Source organism: Cladophialophora psammophila, assembly GCF_000585535.1.
Source record: "Cladophialophora psammophila CBS 110553 chromosome Unknown aczJe-supercont1.30, whole genome shotgun sequence".
In the NCBI taxonomy this organism is placed as follows: domain Eukaryota; kingdom Fungi; phylum Ascomycota; class Eurotiomycetes; order Chaetothyriales; family Herpotrichiellaceae; genus Cladophialophora; species Cladophialophora psammophila.
The window spans coordinates 2,990-19,807 of NW_006912951.1; the positions used below are offsets into that span (position 1 = coordinate 2,990).

The following is a 16,818-nucleotide window of genomic DNA, read 5'->3' on the forward strand; positions in this document are numbered from 1 at the left end:
ATGCAGTCATCAAACCTCGGGCTCGATTTCCCACGCCTTCCAATCCCTCAAAGCCGGGCTCCCTACCAACGAGCTTTGGCACCTCTGCTGCAGCTTCCCGCCAAGGGGGGAATGGACGTTTCGACCCTCCTGAATAGGAGAAATCATCCTGAAGGCAGCGACGAGCTGAGCCGATTTCAGCAGTCGCTACAGATGGACGGCGAAGCGTCATATGGTATGGACCAAGGGCCAACTCTGGCTCACCACTCGCAATCAATCCAACAGTCTCATGTGCTGCCATATAATATGATGGCGGCCCCCCAGCATAGCCCTCAACTGTACGCTCCGAGCAGCTGCATGCCGGGGCATGACAGCCAGACCACGGGTTCGGACGGGAACCTGGCGCCTGTTAAAGTAAAGAACGAGACAGCCACCAAGTCGTTTCCTTGCGGCACCTGCTCGAAAGGGTTTGCGCGACGCAGTGACCTTGCCAGGCACGGTGAGGAGCCTCCACATCTATCTAGCATGAGCGGCCCGCTAACTTCAGGAAGAACGCATTCATAGCGGCGACAGGCCCCATGTTTGCGATCACCCAAATTGCAACAAGTCATTTATACAACGGTCTGCCTTGACTGTGCATCTCAGGGTCCACACAGGAGAGAAACCCCACTTGTGTGGGAACTGTGGAAAAGTAAGTCTTTAATACCGACCAGCATTCGATCTACCATACCTGAGACTAATCCTCATACAAGCCATTTTCTGACTCCAGCTCTCTTGCACGGCACCGACGCACTCACTCGGGAAAGCGTCCCTACAAGTGTGAATATGCAAACTGTCAGAAGACCTTCACAAGACGGACGACCCTGACCAGGCATCAGAATTCTCACACGGGCACACTGGAGGAAGCAGCCGCAGAGGTCAATGCGAAGTTGGCACCGGCGCTGCCTCAGAGTCAGTCCGTCTACGGGTCTACTTCAGCAGGCTCCTCGAGAAACTCAACAGCTTCGCCCGCAGATAGAACCTTGTCAATTTCACCCAATTCAGAGCTTCCGCCTATCGCCATTGGCATCCAGCGTCAGGGTTCAGACTATGGATTCTTGCCCCAAACTCATTCCCTGCCCCCTCACATGCGGTCTGACTTTGGGCAGAACTCCCCTCGCTCGACACCACCGTTGACTACCCATTCTCTCCAGAACTATACAAGTGCACCGCAGCAAAGACCTACCACATCCCATCCACCAGCATATGGTCCCCCTCAACCTCTAGAGCCTCCGGCCAATGGCACCGCTAGCGGCAGTGCATCTCCCCACTTGGGCGCTCTTGTATGGGGTTCGCCGGGTAGTGGAACGTTGCCAACACCATCCCCTCTGGACAACTATGGCTATCCGGATCCTGCCTACGGCGGTCATTCGCTCTATTATCCCGGAAGCGCCATTCGGAGACCACAGAGTACTGAGCCAGAGGACTATGGTCTTCGCCCTCGTCACGGTCACATGTCCCACCCCGTTGCGATACCCGGTGACTGGACTTCCATGCCATTGGCTCTCCAGGACAACCGACAGGAACGATATGTCATGTAGATGAGCATATTGATCCTTTCCCGGCCTACGAGGGAGGGGTTTCAGACCTTGAAATAGCATGGCCATGGCGGCCCCCACAAATCCCTTGATCGGGTTGATCCGACGATAGAGAAGTGTCGAGCTCTCTACCGGACGGCATGTCCTCCGAGGACGTCGCGACCGAGTGAAGAGAGTCGAGGTTTCAGTCACTGTGCCCATGACATGCAAGCACAGTCATGTCTGTCGTCGTGGGTCCGTGGTGACTAGTAAGTTTTGTTTCTGGAATTTGTATGAAAACAAGAGAAACCCCGGTGGTTGGAGCAAACGAAGCCTGTCGGGAACTGGCTTGGGAACGGAGAGTACCGAGGATATCCGACAGCAAGGAGTCTGGTGGGGAGGACCTTTGGCAATTTGGGGGTCAGCAATGTTTGATCGCGGCGCAATAACGGCTGGCTACACCGGCTTGAGGGACAAGGTAGGGTTCACATGGGGGTTACCAGATCGTCTTTGTTCGAGGGCGAGTTTCTTTTGAGAGCACTGACTAGTCGTTTTCTTCTTACTTGTGCTGCGCTGTCGAGGGCAATCCAGAATTTGTTCTGCTGCCTTCTTGAGAGGAGTTGTGTGTGGCTGATGCATTAACCAAAAAATGCTTGTCCGTTCATCAGCTACTATTTATCTCAAAACTGTCATTTCATCTCTACTTGCACTTGCCCTTCCAGATTCATGATTCGTTCTCTTAATCTCTTGCTTTGCCGTGAACGGAACCCGCCTGCACGCTTACCTCTAGGTATACACGCATAGATCGAGGCACTCTAGACCTTGGTCCGCTGGTCCGGTCTAGTCGAGCGAAGTGGGGTCTAGGCAGATGGCTGTATTCATATACACATTGATAGGTGCGTGGATGAGTAGGTAAGTAGGTGAGGACACACACAGGCAATTACATAGCTACAGATCGGTCGATCAGCCAAGTTCATTGTCTGGTCTCGTCAGGGGCCACCAGCCTTGCGCGACGAGTGACTTTTGGGGGGGGGGGGGAGGATTCTGTACGTGGGGACCGTTACCTCAGAGTCAGTTGATCACACAACATGTACGGGGGTGACTCGACTAGTCTGGCCCTCGCTGGCTAACCGTGCAACCGCAAGGGTAAGGCCACGAGCAAGGTAGAGGGAAAGCCCCTGCGAGGCGTCCGAAGGGCTCTGGGCCTCTAGGACAACGAATGGATGGACCGAGACAATCCTTTCCCAGACAGGCCCATGGCGGGCATGGGCGTGGGCGTGTCAAACCGTCTCGGCTTCACTCAAGCATCGCAAGAGTCGAGGGCCCAGATAATAGCAGCAGCAGCAGCAGCAGCAGCAGGAGGAGGAGGAGGAGGAGGAGGAGGAGGAGAGCGGACGGGCGAGCGAGCAAGGAAGGAAGCGCGCAAGCAAGGAGTAATTGTCACAAAGGAAGGATGTCGGTGCTCTCTCACAGTACCATCACCGAGACCAAACATAAGATAATCAAAAAAACAAACGCAAGCGCAAATGCAAATGCAAACATAGACACAGACACAGACAGAGACACAAAGACAGAACAACCGGGCGATATGATCCCCTCCGCTGACCTCCTGGCTTTCAACCTTCTTAATCCTCTTCAGGATGAATATCTTTCCTCCCTCCCAACCAGCCATCCCAACTTCCATCTCGAACCCTCTTCATCAACACGATTCTTCCCGTTTACCTGAGCTCGCTCCGCCAAAGCAGAACGACCGCTCTCCAAGCGCGTCAAACCTGCAATCACAATGCCTCTGCCTGCATCACACGAACAAATCCCATCCATGCCTTCGCGCTCTCCCGCCCTTCTCGACAGACTTTATCCCCAAACACTGACAAACAACGACAGACCTCAGGCTCAGAGACAGAACCGTACGTGGAAGCGTGACATCTCCAGCTGGCAACAGCCCGCAGCACCTCAAAGTCTGGCGATCCAAGATAGAGATCGCCAGAGACAAAGCCGACATGCTGGACTCCTTGCTGAAATTACATATGCACAATCGAGGGGCACAACCGATCAGGCCGGATCAGGCACCGCTCTGGTGAGTCACACTGCATCCATGACCATCACCAACACAAACCCCACCGCCATGATCCGGCCCCATGGTCATTTAACAGAAGGCGAGGTGAGAGAGAGTCTCGACAGAGATCTAGATAACGACCCCATCCCAGCGGAGTATCGTGGTCACCTTGGGCCCCATGTTGCCGGTACCAAGTCTTCTTCTGGTCGTCCACGGAGAGAGTCAGATGGTGGAGATCACGATCTGGCTGATCGGCCGTCTACTCCTCCCCACGCCACATCATTTCAACTATGCACAGATGCAGGTTCCCCTGACAGCGATAGCGGTGGTGCCCGAGTGAACATCGACGATACCGACAAGGTCTCAATCACAAGAAGCGATGACTTATAAATTGCGTATTCCAGCGCCCAGCGATCGGAAGATCGGGCCTAGGTCATTGGCTGATAATCTTGATCTTTTTGACCCTGTGGCCTTTTGGTTTTGTCGCATTTGTCGCGTCAGGCCGGAGAGGGAGATATCTCGCTTTCCAGGGTAGCCTTTCTTTCAGCTGGTGGAGAGGTTGGCTTGCTGGCTTGATGTGGTGCGGCAGGTGGACGAAACTCGTGACAGTTATTTTGCGTCAGAGCAAACCGCTTCTCGGAACAAGTAAGATCGGGAGATCAGCCTATTCAGCAAGGAGGAAAACGGCATGTTTCCGTGGCCGATAAGGAATCACCGCGACCGAACAATGCGCGTGTAAGCCGAGATCGAGGCGGAGATAAACGCTTGAAAACGACTGTAGCTACATGATTAGTCAAAGACACAGTTAGAAGACAGCTAGAGCAGAGAAGATTGCCTCGAAAGAAGGGGGCATGATGAAAGGGGTTACTATGTATCCGTTCTTGGGCTCACGACCCGAACGGGAGCGCAAAAATCTCTGTTCTGTCAGTCCTCAGTTCGATGATGAACGATGCCCGGTTTCCACCCTGTCCCAAATAGAAGCAATGAAGCAACACAACTTGCAGTCTAAAGCATGCCATATGTAAAAAGGAATCTTTTGAGGTGATTTGACCGATGTCCATGCTAACACATGCATCGCGCGTAGTACGTGAGAGCTGCGAATGAGCGCCGTCTTGTCGTTGAGCTTGGTAGACAAGCCAGCTAGTCGAGGTCCAAATGCAATGGTTCCTTGTTGAACATCGTACCAGGCGGTATTGTGCCAGCGCTCGGGCGCAGGAACGTTTATCTCGTGAAACCAGAGTTTATCAAGGATCGGCATAAAACTTCTTCATGAGGTCGTTAACGACTTCATAAGCTCGTTTGGCCTCGGCGATGCTTTCACCAATGAGTTTCAGGCACTTGTCCTCATCTGGTTCATCGACCTCGCCGGTCTCGTTTTTCTTGTGTCCGTAGTGCTGGATTTTCTCACACTCATCCTTCACCTTCGTGAAGCCGAGTGTGGCAGACGAGCCCTTGAGAAAGTGGCCCAGGCTGGAAAGCTCGGGGAGGTCCTTGTCCTTCCTGTTCAAGACAACGTCAGCCGACGCCCAACCTATCCAGCGAGACTCTGGCCGTGGTCGAAAGGCATGCGGACTCACATTGCACTGTCCATTTTGCCAAAGGTCTGTTCTGCTTGTTCGAGGAATCCAAACACTATCGACTTGCTGAAGTCACGGTCGTCTTCCTCGTCCATGTCAAGGATCTGCTCAAAGGTGCTCTTCTCGACATTATCGCCGAAATCGAATTCGATCTGGATCGGGTCAACGAGTCAGCTATAGAGCATTTACGATGCTTTGAGCCACTGCCTTGAAACAGTTCGATTTGCTTTTGTCGTACTTACTTCCTCGGACATGGCGGTAGGTGTGCTGGGCATCAGAGCCGGGGGGGTTGTGTGTGTGTGTGTGTGTGTGTGTGTGTGCGTGCAAGGTACAAAAGAGGCTCTGAGGGGTGGGCTGGGACTGGCTGGGTGAGGGCGTCACCGACTCGCTCGTTTTTTTGTCGATGTTCTTGTCAAGGGCGGTAACCGACGTTTCTGGCTATCCAGACCAGGGGGGGGGGGAGTGGTCCGTGGCGGAAGTGTAGGGGCCGTTGGTGAAGATAAGGATGATAGATAGGATGCTAGAGGAAATGGGACTGCCTGCAAGCATCGTGTCAGCGGTTTGGCAAGATGGTGAAATTGAGACTTTTTAAAACCTGGTGCCCGTGCCGCAAGGCTCGAATCAAAATATGCAACGGGGACTAACGACCTCTGGAATCCACAAAGGAAAAAGGTAAACAGTATATCAATGCAAGGCACAACCAGGGTAGGGGAAGAGGAGGATACTTTTGGCAATCAGCAATCAGCAATCAGCAATCAGCAATCAGCAATCAGCAATCAGCAAATGATCAACTCCTTCGTTATAGATGGCAGGAGGAAAGAACACGGCAGCGCACGAATGCCAGGAGGTGTTGTTGGTGGCGTGCCGGCAGTGGTTTCCCGCAACGACTTGACTTGGCTTGGGATGAATTTTGAAGCAGCAGCCCTTCGACCAGCAGCAGAGTGACGTACGTCGGATGTGGTTGTTGGTATTGTCGCTTGGGTGCTGATCCCGAAGCTCGATCCAGCCGCTCAACCAAGCAAAATAATACCCTCGAGTCTGCAGCGAGAATTCCTCACCAGGTGGTTAGGCTCGGGGTTGAGGCTGAGCAGAAACGACCTGCAAAATGATATCAGGAACAGATCTGGCGGTCTCTTGTCTTCTCTGTGTGGATTGCAAGGGCGGGGCCAGGGTCGCCGCTGTGTGAAGGAGGTTATTCTGGGTTGTCTGGGTTGCCTGGGTCTTCTGGGTCCTCTCCCTTGGACTCGACCACGGTAATCCCACACCCACCCGAAAAAACCACAGAGATGTGAAAGGCGCCAAATGCGCAACCCTGGATGACCGGGAGGGGCAGAAGAGCCGTGCTAACGTACCTCAGGCCCTGCTCTTTGCGCGAAACTCGGGTCAACCGGCTACTGCCTGCGATGCTGGCCTGCGATATGCGTTCTGTCTCGCGAGCAACCGAGCCCAAGATCTCCGTCCGGCAGCGCAGATCAACCACCGAAAGCGTCGTTCGTTCCAAAGACAAGCGGGGGCCAAGCGCAATCCCACTTCACGCGGTCAGAGACACGAATGGAACAAGAAGGAAGAAACTAGGACCCTGAAACTCGACTGTGACCGAGGTGCGAGTCGACCCTGTCGTCTACTCGGATGCTCGTCTGAAAAAGACAAAAAAAACAAAAAAGGAGATGGGTTCAGCAGTGATTGAGGCAGAGCTGAGGCAAGAGGATAAATCCGGGGAGGAGTTGTCTGCTTGGCGGCTGCTGGCTCGCTGGGCCTAAGTATGTACTCTTACTATCGACCAGTTCGAGGCTGAAGGGATTTTCAACACTCAATCGGCTAGGAACAGCAAGGGATAAAACTGGAGCCTATGGGTATCAGAACGATAGGCCAGATACCCGCAATCCCACCTCCAGTCAGTCACTCAGTCAGTCAGTTCGAGACCCATCATTCATTCTCCCTCCTTCCGATTGCCAACGAGACCCTCTCCTCCCTCTCCTCCTCCTCCTCCTCCTCCTCACGACCATCGACAACACACACGCACACGCACACGCACACACACATCTCTTTCTGTGACAAACCACGTCCCGTTCTCTTCAGCGAGCCATCTCGGCCTCGGTAAGCTGACGAGGTGGCTTGTCGCGTGGGGAATGCCGTGCTTGACGGAGCAAGAGTGACTCCAAGAGATGAGGTGACTATTCGTGGCTCCCCAATCGCACCCAGCACCACCTCCTAGCGGACTTCGGAAGGTGGAATGCTTTTTCGCTGGGGTCGCCCACGAGTCTTCTGCCACTCCAGCTTGGAAAGAGACATGCTCTTATCCTGCAGGAGCATTATTTAGACTCCCCAGAGCCCCAAGCCAACGAGCAGCCGCACAGTTGGATCCATCCCCGAAACAGTCGTGTTATGGGCCAGGAATACGGCAGATCGACACCGGTACAGCATGAATTGGGAAAGCTGACGGCATGCCTTGTGCAACTACAGTTCACTCCTCTGGCGACCTGTTCAGTCCGCCTGCAATCGAAAATTCGACGGCGAACAACTCCTCCAGCTATGGTTGCCATCGCGGTGGAGGAGCTTGAGCCCTTTGCCCCTCGTTTTCTGACTGACCCTGCCTCTTGAGTTGTTGCTACGCTGCTCTCTGGGACGTCAATAATTTTGCCTGAATTCCACCTGCGCGATGACGTCGACAAGCGTGCAGGGTCCCATCCATGTCGCATGGAGCCAGACGAGCACGAGTCATCAATTCCAAAGCAGCAACACAGAGGGTCACGAGCAGTATATAGAGGCTGCCAGAACGATTGTGTCCTCCAAAGGGTGAACTAAGCGCTGGATTAGGGCATGATTGGTCCCCCCCCATTCCATGCAGCCCACGCGGACGCTGAAGCTGCAAGAGAAAAGACGAAAAAGCAAGCAGAGGCGCGCCGATGGGTAGGCGAAGGGGCCCACGGAGCCAATGATGTCAACCCGCAGATGGCACCAGATGGGCGCCCATTCGGCTGCCGTGGGCGCCAGGGCTGGCAGGGTCTAGCATTTACGCCACTGAACAGTGAACACTCTTGTCTACCACTAATACTCGGTTGGGGCAGGAATTCGAAGGCCAAAAGATATGCTCCGAAAGAAGCACCACTTCTCCCCCACCTTGACTCGAATTCCTTACGCAGTTTGGCCGGCATTTGTCTGGGCTGGCTGCTGAGAACATGGTATACGAACAAAAGGTCCACTGATCCAGGACGCCCAACGATGGCCCTGTTGAGATGCTCACGGTTCTAGACAGCCCTCCACTGCGGCCGGGACCGCCTGCACCCGCGGACCCTGCCAGCCTGAGCATTTCTCTGCTTGCAAGCAATTGAGCAAAACCCAAGGTAAAGAGAGGTCGGAGGGTCTTCAGCGGTGAGGCTAGCTGCAGCCAGCAGCAAACAGCGCGGAAATAGCTGTCTGCGGTTGGAAGTATCCCCCCCAGCGAGCCGTTGTCACGGTTCCCCCAGAAGAACGCCGGGTGGACGGTGGACGGAGAGCATAGGGCCACTTGTCGCAGAGGGGAACCGGGACATCGTCTGTTAGTTGCATGCCACCCGCATGTCGCCCACATGGCCGCTTGTGATGGCTGCAACAGAGACAGAGGAGGAAGAGAGATTGGGGGGTCAAAGGAGGTCCACGTTCCTACACGGCTCTGACTGCTTGTTCGAAGTCCAGCGCAACCGCCCATTCTCGCAGGAATCATCGGGGAACAACCTAAATTCTCGACAAGTGCATTCTACATATCTCGGTTACTCTGCTCAAGCCTCCCTGGTCCTGTCTGTGGTGTGATCCTCCGGTACTCATCTCCGTGCCGCCCCCCTCCCCCCTCCCAACCTCCAGATCGTCAATCAAAGGTCGATCGGTGGTCACTGCCCACCGAGCCAGTGTATCTACGAGCAACTACGAGGTACCTAGTTTCTCCATGACCCATGAGTCCAAGTTAGATTTTGATCCTACACATCTTCAAATCCTCTTTGCTGGGACATGTTGTTCCTCGTCATTGGCTGATTCCGGCCTAGACGCCCTCTCTTTTTCAATTGACCATGCGGATGTCACAAGAGCGCTTGGGCCCCTGCTTGTCGGTCCCAGATACCCCGTATTCTGTACTCTGTGGAAAGCGTCGAGTATAGCAACCACCAGCCAACACCTACACGGGAACATTTGCTGTCTTGTGCCTCGAAGCGTACATGCATGCCTGGCGCCATTTCGAAGTGTGATGCACAACTCCAAACTGTGTGTGTGTGTGTGTGAGAGAGAGAGAGAGAGAGAGCGTCGGTGTGACGCTCAATCTACACCTTTCATATTCTTTCGCCTTTTGCTCATCAATCTAGCTGGACCTTTCCCCCCTCCCTTCTGTCTTTGAACAAGAAAAAAAAAAGATGCATGCTGACCCTGTCCCACTGTCATTTTGATACATGGTGCTGTGCTGGTATCAAGCAGGAACTTGCAGATGATGAACGCTGAACTAGACAATTTCCACCGCGCTCTCTGCGTCATGGGCAAGATCGCCAATGTCTTCCTCACTTCTTTGACAGCACTGGTCTTTGTTGCTGGCTTGCACCCTCGCGAGAGGGGTCTAATCACGTTCGCGTCTTCCAAGTTCCATCGGTACCCAAAATCCTCGCGTGCCCATACCACAACATCGAAGAGTCTTGAGTCGATTGGCAGGTCTAACCAGTCACCTTGAAGATTGACTCGGCCAACCTCTTGACGTTGTCCGTGGTGATGCCCGCCACCGAAATACGTCCGTCCTTGGTCGCGTACACGGAGTGTTCTTTTGCGAGCGTCTCCATCTGTTCCGGCTTCAGGCCTGTGTACGCGAACATGCCAATCTAGAAAGGAAGGGAGGTATCAGCGTCCCGTCTGTCGTTATCATCTATGACACAAGGGAAGGGAAAGAAAGTGGGAAGAAGAAAAACTAGAGAAATGTCCTATAGGCTCCTTGGACTGCTGAAAAACGTACCTGATTCGTGATGTGATCCCAGTTATGTTTGCTTCCCAGCTCCTCGAGATTCTTCTTCAATAGCGCCCTCATCTCAATGATCCGGTCCGCCATGCCCTTCACCTCCCCAAGCCACTGCTTGTTTAAGCCCGCATCATTTAGAATCTCACTCGCGATCCGCGCTCCATGGACCGGAGGGTTGGAATACAACGGACGCACAAGGATCTTGATCTGACTCTCAACTCGCTTCTTCTCTTCAGCGCTGTCGCACACGATGCTGAACGCGCCGACTCGTTCGCCGTACAGACCCATGTTCTTGGCAAAGGATTGTGAGAGACAGAGACCCACGCCTTGTTCGATGAACAGACGCACGGCATAGGCGTCCTGGTTGGTGTCCCCGCTCGCGAAGCCCTGGTAGGCCATGTCGAAGAAAGGGTAATGGGACTTCTCCTTCATGACCTTGGCGATCTGCTGCCATTGTTCCTGGGTAGGGTCGATCCCTGTGGGGTTGTGTGCGCAGGCGTGCAGCAGAACGATGGAGCCATCGGGGAAAGATCTCAGATCCGCAATCATGCCCTCGAAGTCCAGGCCGATCGTGTCCTTGTTGTAGTATTGGTACTGCTTGACCTCGAGCCCGGAGTCGGAAAAGACGGCCTTGTGGTTCGCCCAAGACGGAGTGGGAATGTAGATTGTCTTTGCGCCCGGGTAGAAGCGTTCGAGGAAGGCGCCACCTATTCTCAGCGCGCCGGTTCCGGAGATGGACTGGGTTATGGCAATGCGGTCTTCCTGGATTGGCTTTGAGTTCGGGCCGTAGGCGAGCAGCGCAGCGGCTTTGGTGAACGAGGGCACGCCGGTGATGCCTGCGTATTCCTTATCGAGGGAGGAAGAGACGACTTTCTGCTCGGCGGTGCGCACGCTGGGGAGGACGTAGGGCTTGCCTTTGTCATCGCCTGCAAACCCACAAACAGAAGGTGTCAGCGGGTCCATGAGAATATGGGGGAGTGTGTCCAACAGAAAAGACAAGTCAAGGGGGTTTACCCATGGCAAGGCCACTTACGATATGCGCCAACACCCAGGTTGATCTTCTCCGGAAAGCTGTCCTTCTTGAAGGCCTCGGTGATGCCCAAGATGGCATCAGGAGGACCTTCCTTGACATTTGCCCATGTTGAAGCATTTGCGATCTGGATTGCTTGAGCGGTCGTCGCTGCTTGCCGGCGCAGGGCCGAGCGAGCAGCCGCGGGTCGAAGGGTCGAGAGCATGGTGAGAGTGATGATGGATGGGTTTAATAAAACAATGATGAGTTACAAGTGTTATAAAGGCAAGCAAAAAGTCTATCCCGGGACCGAAGCCAGCTCAAGCTCAAGCTGGAGTTTCAAGCTCGTTCGTCCGTGTTGTACAATTGACTCAAGAAGACTTGATCAAGAAAGAAAGAAACAAATATCTATCTCTTCCCGTATCCGCACAAATGAATAAAGATGAGATGACAGAGTTTGGCTGAAGACTTGCGATGATGAGTCCAGTTCGATTTCGTGAAATTGCTTCTCCAAAAAAATTTTATACCGTTCTCTCCTTTGCCTTTTTGGTACCTGGAGCCTCAACTTGGAGTAGGGCGCGTTCCCTGGCTCGCCTGCAAACTCCAATTGCCTCGACGGGCCACTAGACCTGGGCGTAGCTGGCCGCGGCCAATAACCGTGCTGGCTTTCCAGGGGCTTACTGGGTCAACTGGGTACAGCTTAAGGGGTATTATCTCTGCAAGTGAGTGCATCAGCCTAAAAGCTTCTCTTGGTTGCAGCTATTCGGAGTAAGAAGCCCACCGAATGATCGGCTCTCTTCCTCCAACATTGCCGGCATCCCCATCGCCCCCCTGCTCAGGAGCCATAGCCTTACAAAGGACTGACTCCTCTCTATGTTAAACATTTTACACAGTGCATTTTCACACACAGCTTGGACACATGCACCACCATGACCATCCCGCAGGTCCCCCATCAGGCCAGCCTTACGCCAGCCTCCTTATTCTTCTTGCCCATCGTGCCCTGTGCGTTGCTCATTCCTGTCGCCTTGCTACTGTCCAGAATGCTGGTCGCTTCACGCTTCTTCTCCTCTGCAACCTTTTTGAGGTGCTTCTCTGTCTTCAGTTTCCCGCTACCCTTGCCGTGGAATTGATGACTCAGGTGCTTGAAGGCTTCCTTCTGGTTCATGATCCTACCATCATCGTCCACATACTTGATCTGCACGTCCGGCTTGTACTCTCGGTTGAAGGTGGCAGCAGCCTGGATGGAAGATTGGTGCTCTCGCTGAGTGTTCTGCCAGCGTGCGTGTTCTTCTCGTTCTTTGACAGACATGCCTGTCAATTTGCCCGACTGACGATCTCTCTCGCGCTGCATTCGAGCTCTTTGTTCATTTTCATGCTCCCGCAAACGCGCTTCGATGATGAATTTTTGCCGATCTTTGTACAGAGTATTGCGGTCCGTGGCATCGCTTTCCTTGAGAAGGCCACGTTGTCGAAGAAGACTGAGGGCCGCCCCCATCCCCTGATCGAGTGTCTTTTCCTCTTCAAGGCCCGTGGGTGGCACTTCTGGCGTCACGGTTGAGCGCTCGCGCTTGATTCGATCAACGAGCTCCTCTTCATTCTCAATCCCACTATAAGTCTCCACCATAGGATGATCTTCATCTTCGTGCTTCATCTGTGGAGCAGGACTTTCTGACTTGACTTTCTCAACAGACTTCTTCACGCCCCGTACAGGCTGATCTTCCTGCGGCCGCGACGATAAATTATCGAGGAAGACCGTTGTATCGTCCAGAACGAGACCGCCATTGGCCTCTCCCTCAGCTTCAGCTTCATCGTTCTCTTCTTGTTTTAATAGCTTGACGATATCTTCGGGCTTTCTTTTCTGCTTCTTTAGCACTGCGGCCCTGGTTCTTGCAAGGGCGCTTGCAAGATCATCGTCATCGTTGAAAATATCGTCAGCAGCACGAGGCCGCGTTGGAGCGGCTGCAGTGCTTCCAGAGTCAACTTCCATAGCGTCACCATTGCTACCATTTTGTGGAGGAAAGATATCGTCATCTTCTTCCAAAAGTTTCTGGCGTTTCGACTTCTTTTCCTTCTTCGGCTTCTTCATCTTGATCTCCAAGTAGTCCGAAACGGGTTCCGCCTTGAGAATATCCAAGCTGACGGTATTCTTGAGTTTTTCGCCGATTTGCTGCCGCTTTGCCTCGCGTTCTTCGATGGTGGCGCCCTGGCCATCCAAGGTGAAAGCTTTTCGCTTCCTCTCATCGTATTGCGACAGTACTCCCTTTTCCGAGTCATCATTGACATCGTAGACCTTTCGCTTCTTGAGATCTAATTTCTCCTTGACCTTTTCTCTCGCAACAAGATCTGCGTTCTCCAGCACATCTTCCTGCTCACTGTCATCGCCTTTGCCGATTTCGGTATCCTTCAGCGTCAAAATCTGTTCTCCCGTGCCTTCGTCAAAATCACCGATTTCATGCGCGACCTGTACCCCAGCAAGATCCTTGGAGGTATATTCGACAGCAGCATCTCTTTCACGCTCCGCAAGCTCCCGTTCCAACCGCTCAGCACGTTCTCGCTCGATTTTAGACTGCCGTTTCTTCTGGCCTTTCAACCAGGCCTTCGTATCGAGGTCGTCGTCATCACCGACGTCTCCCAACCCCTTGCCCTCAAGCTTCCTAGCCTTGGCATCGGCATCTCGTTGTCTCTGGATGTCCCTTTTCCGTTGTTCGCGGAGCACGCGCTTCTTCTCTTCCTCGCGTAGTTGTTTCCAGTTGCCATACCCGGCGGCTTCGCGGGTCTCTAGGGTAGATGCGGGTTCATCATCTTGGTCGCTGTCGGTGTCCTCGTCGATTCTTTTGGATTCTTTGAATGTTGGTCCTTCAGATGATTGTGGAGGTTGTCCACTTACGCTCAACAAGGGGAGACCCAGGGTCTTTCTGAGCTTGTTCATCTGCTCAATATCCGCGGGGGCAGCCATGTTTGAATGCGATGTTGCTGGAAATTTGGCAAGAGACAATAATGAATCCAGAGAGGGCGGGCAGGCATGAATGGGACAAGGATCACCGCCGCAGGCAAAACCTTTGAACTGGGGCAAGCCGATGGCGGAGGCGATCAAGATGCACTAATCCCAATGAATACTAGCGTCATCGCCTCTTGGCATTATTCTTTCGGTACTTTTCCATCCTCTCGCCTTGGGTTTCTTTTCTTCCTTTTTCCTTTCTCTCATAACAAAAGTTCTGTGTCGCGGACACTCCCTGCCCACCCATCGCGGTAGTTTTATGGTCGAGTGTCCGTGGCGTTTTCGACTGAATCTGCGGAGCCATTAACAAGCACCCCCATTAATGTCTACTTTCGCTGTCGACAGAACTGAGAGCAACCCTCCGAATCCTTTGCCTCGCGGCCAGCCCTCTCTGAGCTCGGTTCTTGGGACGAGGCCCTTGAGATCCTGGCGACCTCGGGTCTTCGAACGGGGACTTTGTCAGCTCGGTGGGCTGAGGTAGTAGGGGAGACGTCTTATTCCCAAGCTTGGTGTATTGAGCCTCGTCGAGGCATGATCATTGGGCAAAACCAAGACTATTGTCTACATTCCAACTTTGAAAATATAAACGCAAACTTATAAGACTCCAGCGGCCAGCTTCAAAGGTCGATACTGACGAGCTAAAGAATGTCAAGCAACCGTCCCAGGCCTTCATTATGTTCATCTAACATCTATGGCCATTCTAATGCAATCCAGTGCAAATCCATGTGTTATGCCGTGTGTCCGTCTTGTGAGCCGGACTCTACCAACTCGTCACTCCTCTCTCTCGATCGAACCCACCCCTCAACTGCCTCTGTGGCTTGACGACCTTGCCCTGCAAGACCGTATATCGCACAATATTTTCACAGTCTTCCGGCCTCACCCTCGCAAGCCAAATTAATTGTACCGCCTCCTTCTCCAACTTTTCTCCGTCCACATCCACATGGTCGCCTCCCGCCTCTTTTTTCCGTCCTTGCCTTCGATAAATCATCACGTTGGCAGAATATTTATGGCCGCCGACGTGGCTGATGAAATATATCCCCACACCACCAGGCCGATCGTCGTGCAGGTCACGATAGAGACCCATCGGTCGCAGAATGCGTTCGAATTCTTTTCGGAGGAGAGGGGCGGATTGGCCGCAACGCGCGTCGCGGGTCTTTTGGCTGCACATGAGGATGAGGTAGGAATGAGGAATAGGGCGGACTTTGAAGGACGAGCATATTGACGGCGGTAGCGGTGCAGGGTCAAGCGCTGTATGCTGTGATGGTGGTTGTTGCTCTTGCTGCGAGCTCTTTTGCTGTGATGCCTCAGCGCCACCTCCAATCTGCAAGCCAGACACATCAGGGATATCTTCATGCTCTTGTTCGTTCTGCGCTCCTAGGGCCTGGTCTCGTCCTCCTGCGGGCGATGGCACATGGCCATTGCCGTTGACCTCCGCTCCCTTTGCTCCCACCGGCATGTCGTTCCTGACACTTCTCTCCACAACCTCTTTCATTAGAGTCCCCGCTTGACTTGGCTTGACCTTTTCAACCACAACCCAGCTGGGCAGTAGCATGCAGTCACTCGTGCCCTGTTCCTCTTCTTCGCCGTGACACTCTTCTCCCGAGGGGAAATTACTCGCACTCAACATCACTCTGCCCCGTTTCCCACTCAGGTCCAAGCCGACCTTGCCTACGGCCTGCATCACCGAGCCCTTTTCGTCAGTGACATCCCTGACCCAATCCGTCTTGCCCGTGCCAACAAGAAGATGGACGTTGAATCCCTTGACGTGGCCAAAGAGTCTGTCGCTCTCGTCGATAGAGAACTTGGTGGGGTAGTGCACGGTGCATGACTCGCAGTCGTGGAGGCACTCTTCGCCGTCGACCGCAGGGTTGGTTGTGGGGAATAGGTCGGACTCGGTTTTTGCGGTAGTGAAGCCGGGCGCGGAGGACGGGAGATGCGATTGCGACGACGAGGGCGTCAGGAAGGTCTTGACGTTCCGGAAGAAGGACATTCCGGCAGATTTGAGAGCGCGTGGTCTAGACGCGGTTGTCGAAGGAGTAGATGTAGGCGCGGAGGACAGGGATGCAGAGCTGGCTTCACGGTATTTTTCTATTTTTCAATCGATCCTTCAATGACCGCACGGCTTGCGGAGACGAATCCACCACCACCACCACCACCAACGTCCAGGAGCTACTGATTATCTTATCAATGAGCACGGAATCCCTTCCGGCGGGCGACTGGGTTGGCTGGGCGCCTGTCGGCTGATTAAACGAGCGAGGTATGTACTGTACGTTGGGCTATAAATCTCGATAGGAAGGGGGTCTTGGTAAGCAAAGGGAGACCGAGATGAGAAAATGGGAGAATTAGAAAAGCGAAAGGGAATGGGAAATGGTCACTGCTCTATTTATCTATTCCATCCACCTCCTGTTGCTGCGCTTTCACCGTCTCCTGGTGGTCCTGCATCCCTAGCCGTCCTCAATTGATTCGTAGTAGGCAGAAACATATTGCCCTTCGGCCGAACCACGCTCGCTTCACCGAGCTCCATTCCCTGCTTTTCTTTCGAGTCCTCAGTCCTCTGCGCTTCTCGCTGGGCTCCGCTGAAAGACTCGGGGTCTCACGATATCTGATCCTGATCCTATGTATGTAATGCCGACGCCCCCGTCAACACCGGGCCCAGTATATGCAGGACATGGAGTTT

The 16,818-nt window shown here is 53.6% G+C and overlaps 6 protein-coding genes across 6 annotated transcripts; 2 read left to right on the forward strand and 4 right to left on the reverse strand.

Annotated features, from left to right (window-relative positions):
• A1O5_11944 (uncharacterized protein) lies at positions 1-1,559 on the forward strand (the record flags this gene model as incomplete). Its single annotated transcript, XM_007752513.1, has 3 exons — positions 1-478; positions 531-670; positions 732-1,559. The coding sequence occupies 3 exons, from the start codon at positions 1-3 to the stop codon at positions 1,557-1,559; spliced, it is 1,446 nt and encodes a 481-aa protein (XP_007750703.1).
• A 1,759-nt stretch (positions 1,560-3,318) lies between these two features.
• A1O5_11945 (uncharacterized protein) lies at positions 3,319-3,931 on the forward strand (the record flags this gene model as incomplete). The annotated part of the gene is made up of 2 exons (XM_007752514.1): positions 3,319-3,696; positions 3,743-3,931. 2 exons carry the CDS (start codon positions 3,319-3,321, stop codon positions 3,929-3,931), a joined length of 567 nt encoding a protein of 188 aa, XP_007750704.1.
• A 904-nt stretch (positions 3,932-4,835) lies between these two features.
• On the reverse strand, positions 4,836-5,422 carry A1O5_11946 (osomolarity two-component system, phosphorelay intermediate protein YPD1; the record flags this gene model as incomplete). Its single annotated transcript, XM_007752515.1, has 3 exons — positions 4,836-5,091; positions 5,169-5,320; positions 5,411-5,422. The coding sequence occupies 3 exons, from the start codon at positions 5,420-5,422 to the stop codon at positions 4,836-4,838; spliced, it is 420 nt and encodes a 139-aa protein (XP_007750705.1).
• A 4,416-nt stretch (positions 5,423-9,838) lies between these two features.
• A1O5_11947 (aspartate aminotransferase) lies at positions 9,839-11,369 on the reverse strand (the record flags this gene model as incomplete). Its single annotated transcript, XM_007752516.1, has 3 exons — positions 9,839-10,000; positions 10,132-11,060; positions 11,168-11,369. The coding sequence occupies 3 exons, from the start codon at positions 11,367-11,369 to the stop codon at positions 9,839-9,841; spliced, it is 1,293 nt and encodes a 430-aa protein (XP_007750706.1).
• Positions 11,370-12,095: 726 nt separating this feature from the next.
• On the reverse strand, positions 12,096-14,099 carry A1O5_11948 (uncharacterized protein; the record flags this gene model as incomplete). The annotated part of the gene is made up of 1 exon (XM_007752517.1): positions 12,096-14,099. The coding sequence occupies one exon, from the start codon at positions 14,097-14,099 to the stop codon at positions 12,096-12,098; it is 2,004 nt and encodes a 667-aa protein (XP_007750707.1).
• Positions 14,100-14,901: 802 nt separating this feature from the next.
• A1O5_11949 (uncharacterized protein) lies at positions 14,902-16,131 on the reverse strand (the record flags this gene model as incomplete). Its single annotated transcript, XM_007752518.1, has 1 exon — positions 14,902-16,131. The coding sequence occupies one exon, from the start codon at positions 16,129-16,131 to the stop codon at positions 14,902-14,904; it is 1,230 nt and encodes a 409-aa protein (XP_007750708.1).
• Positions 16,132-16,818: the final 687 nt, after the last annotated feature.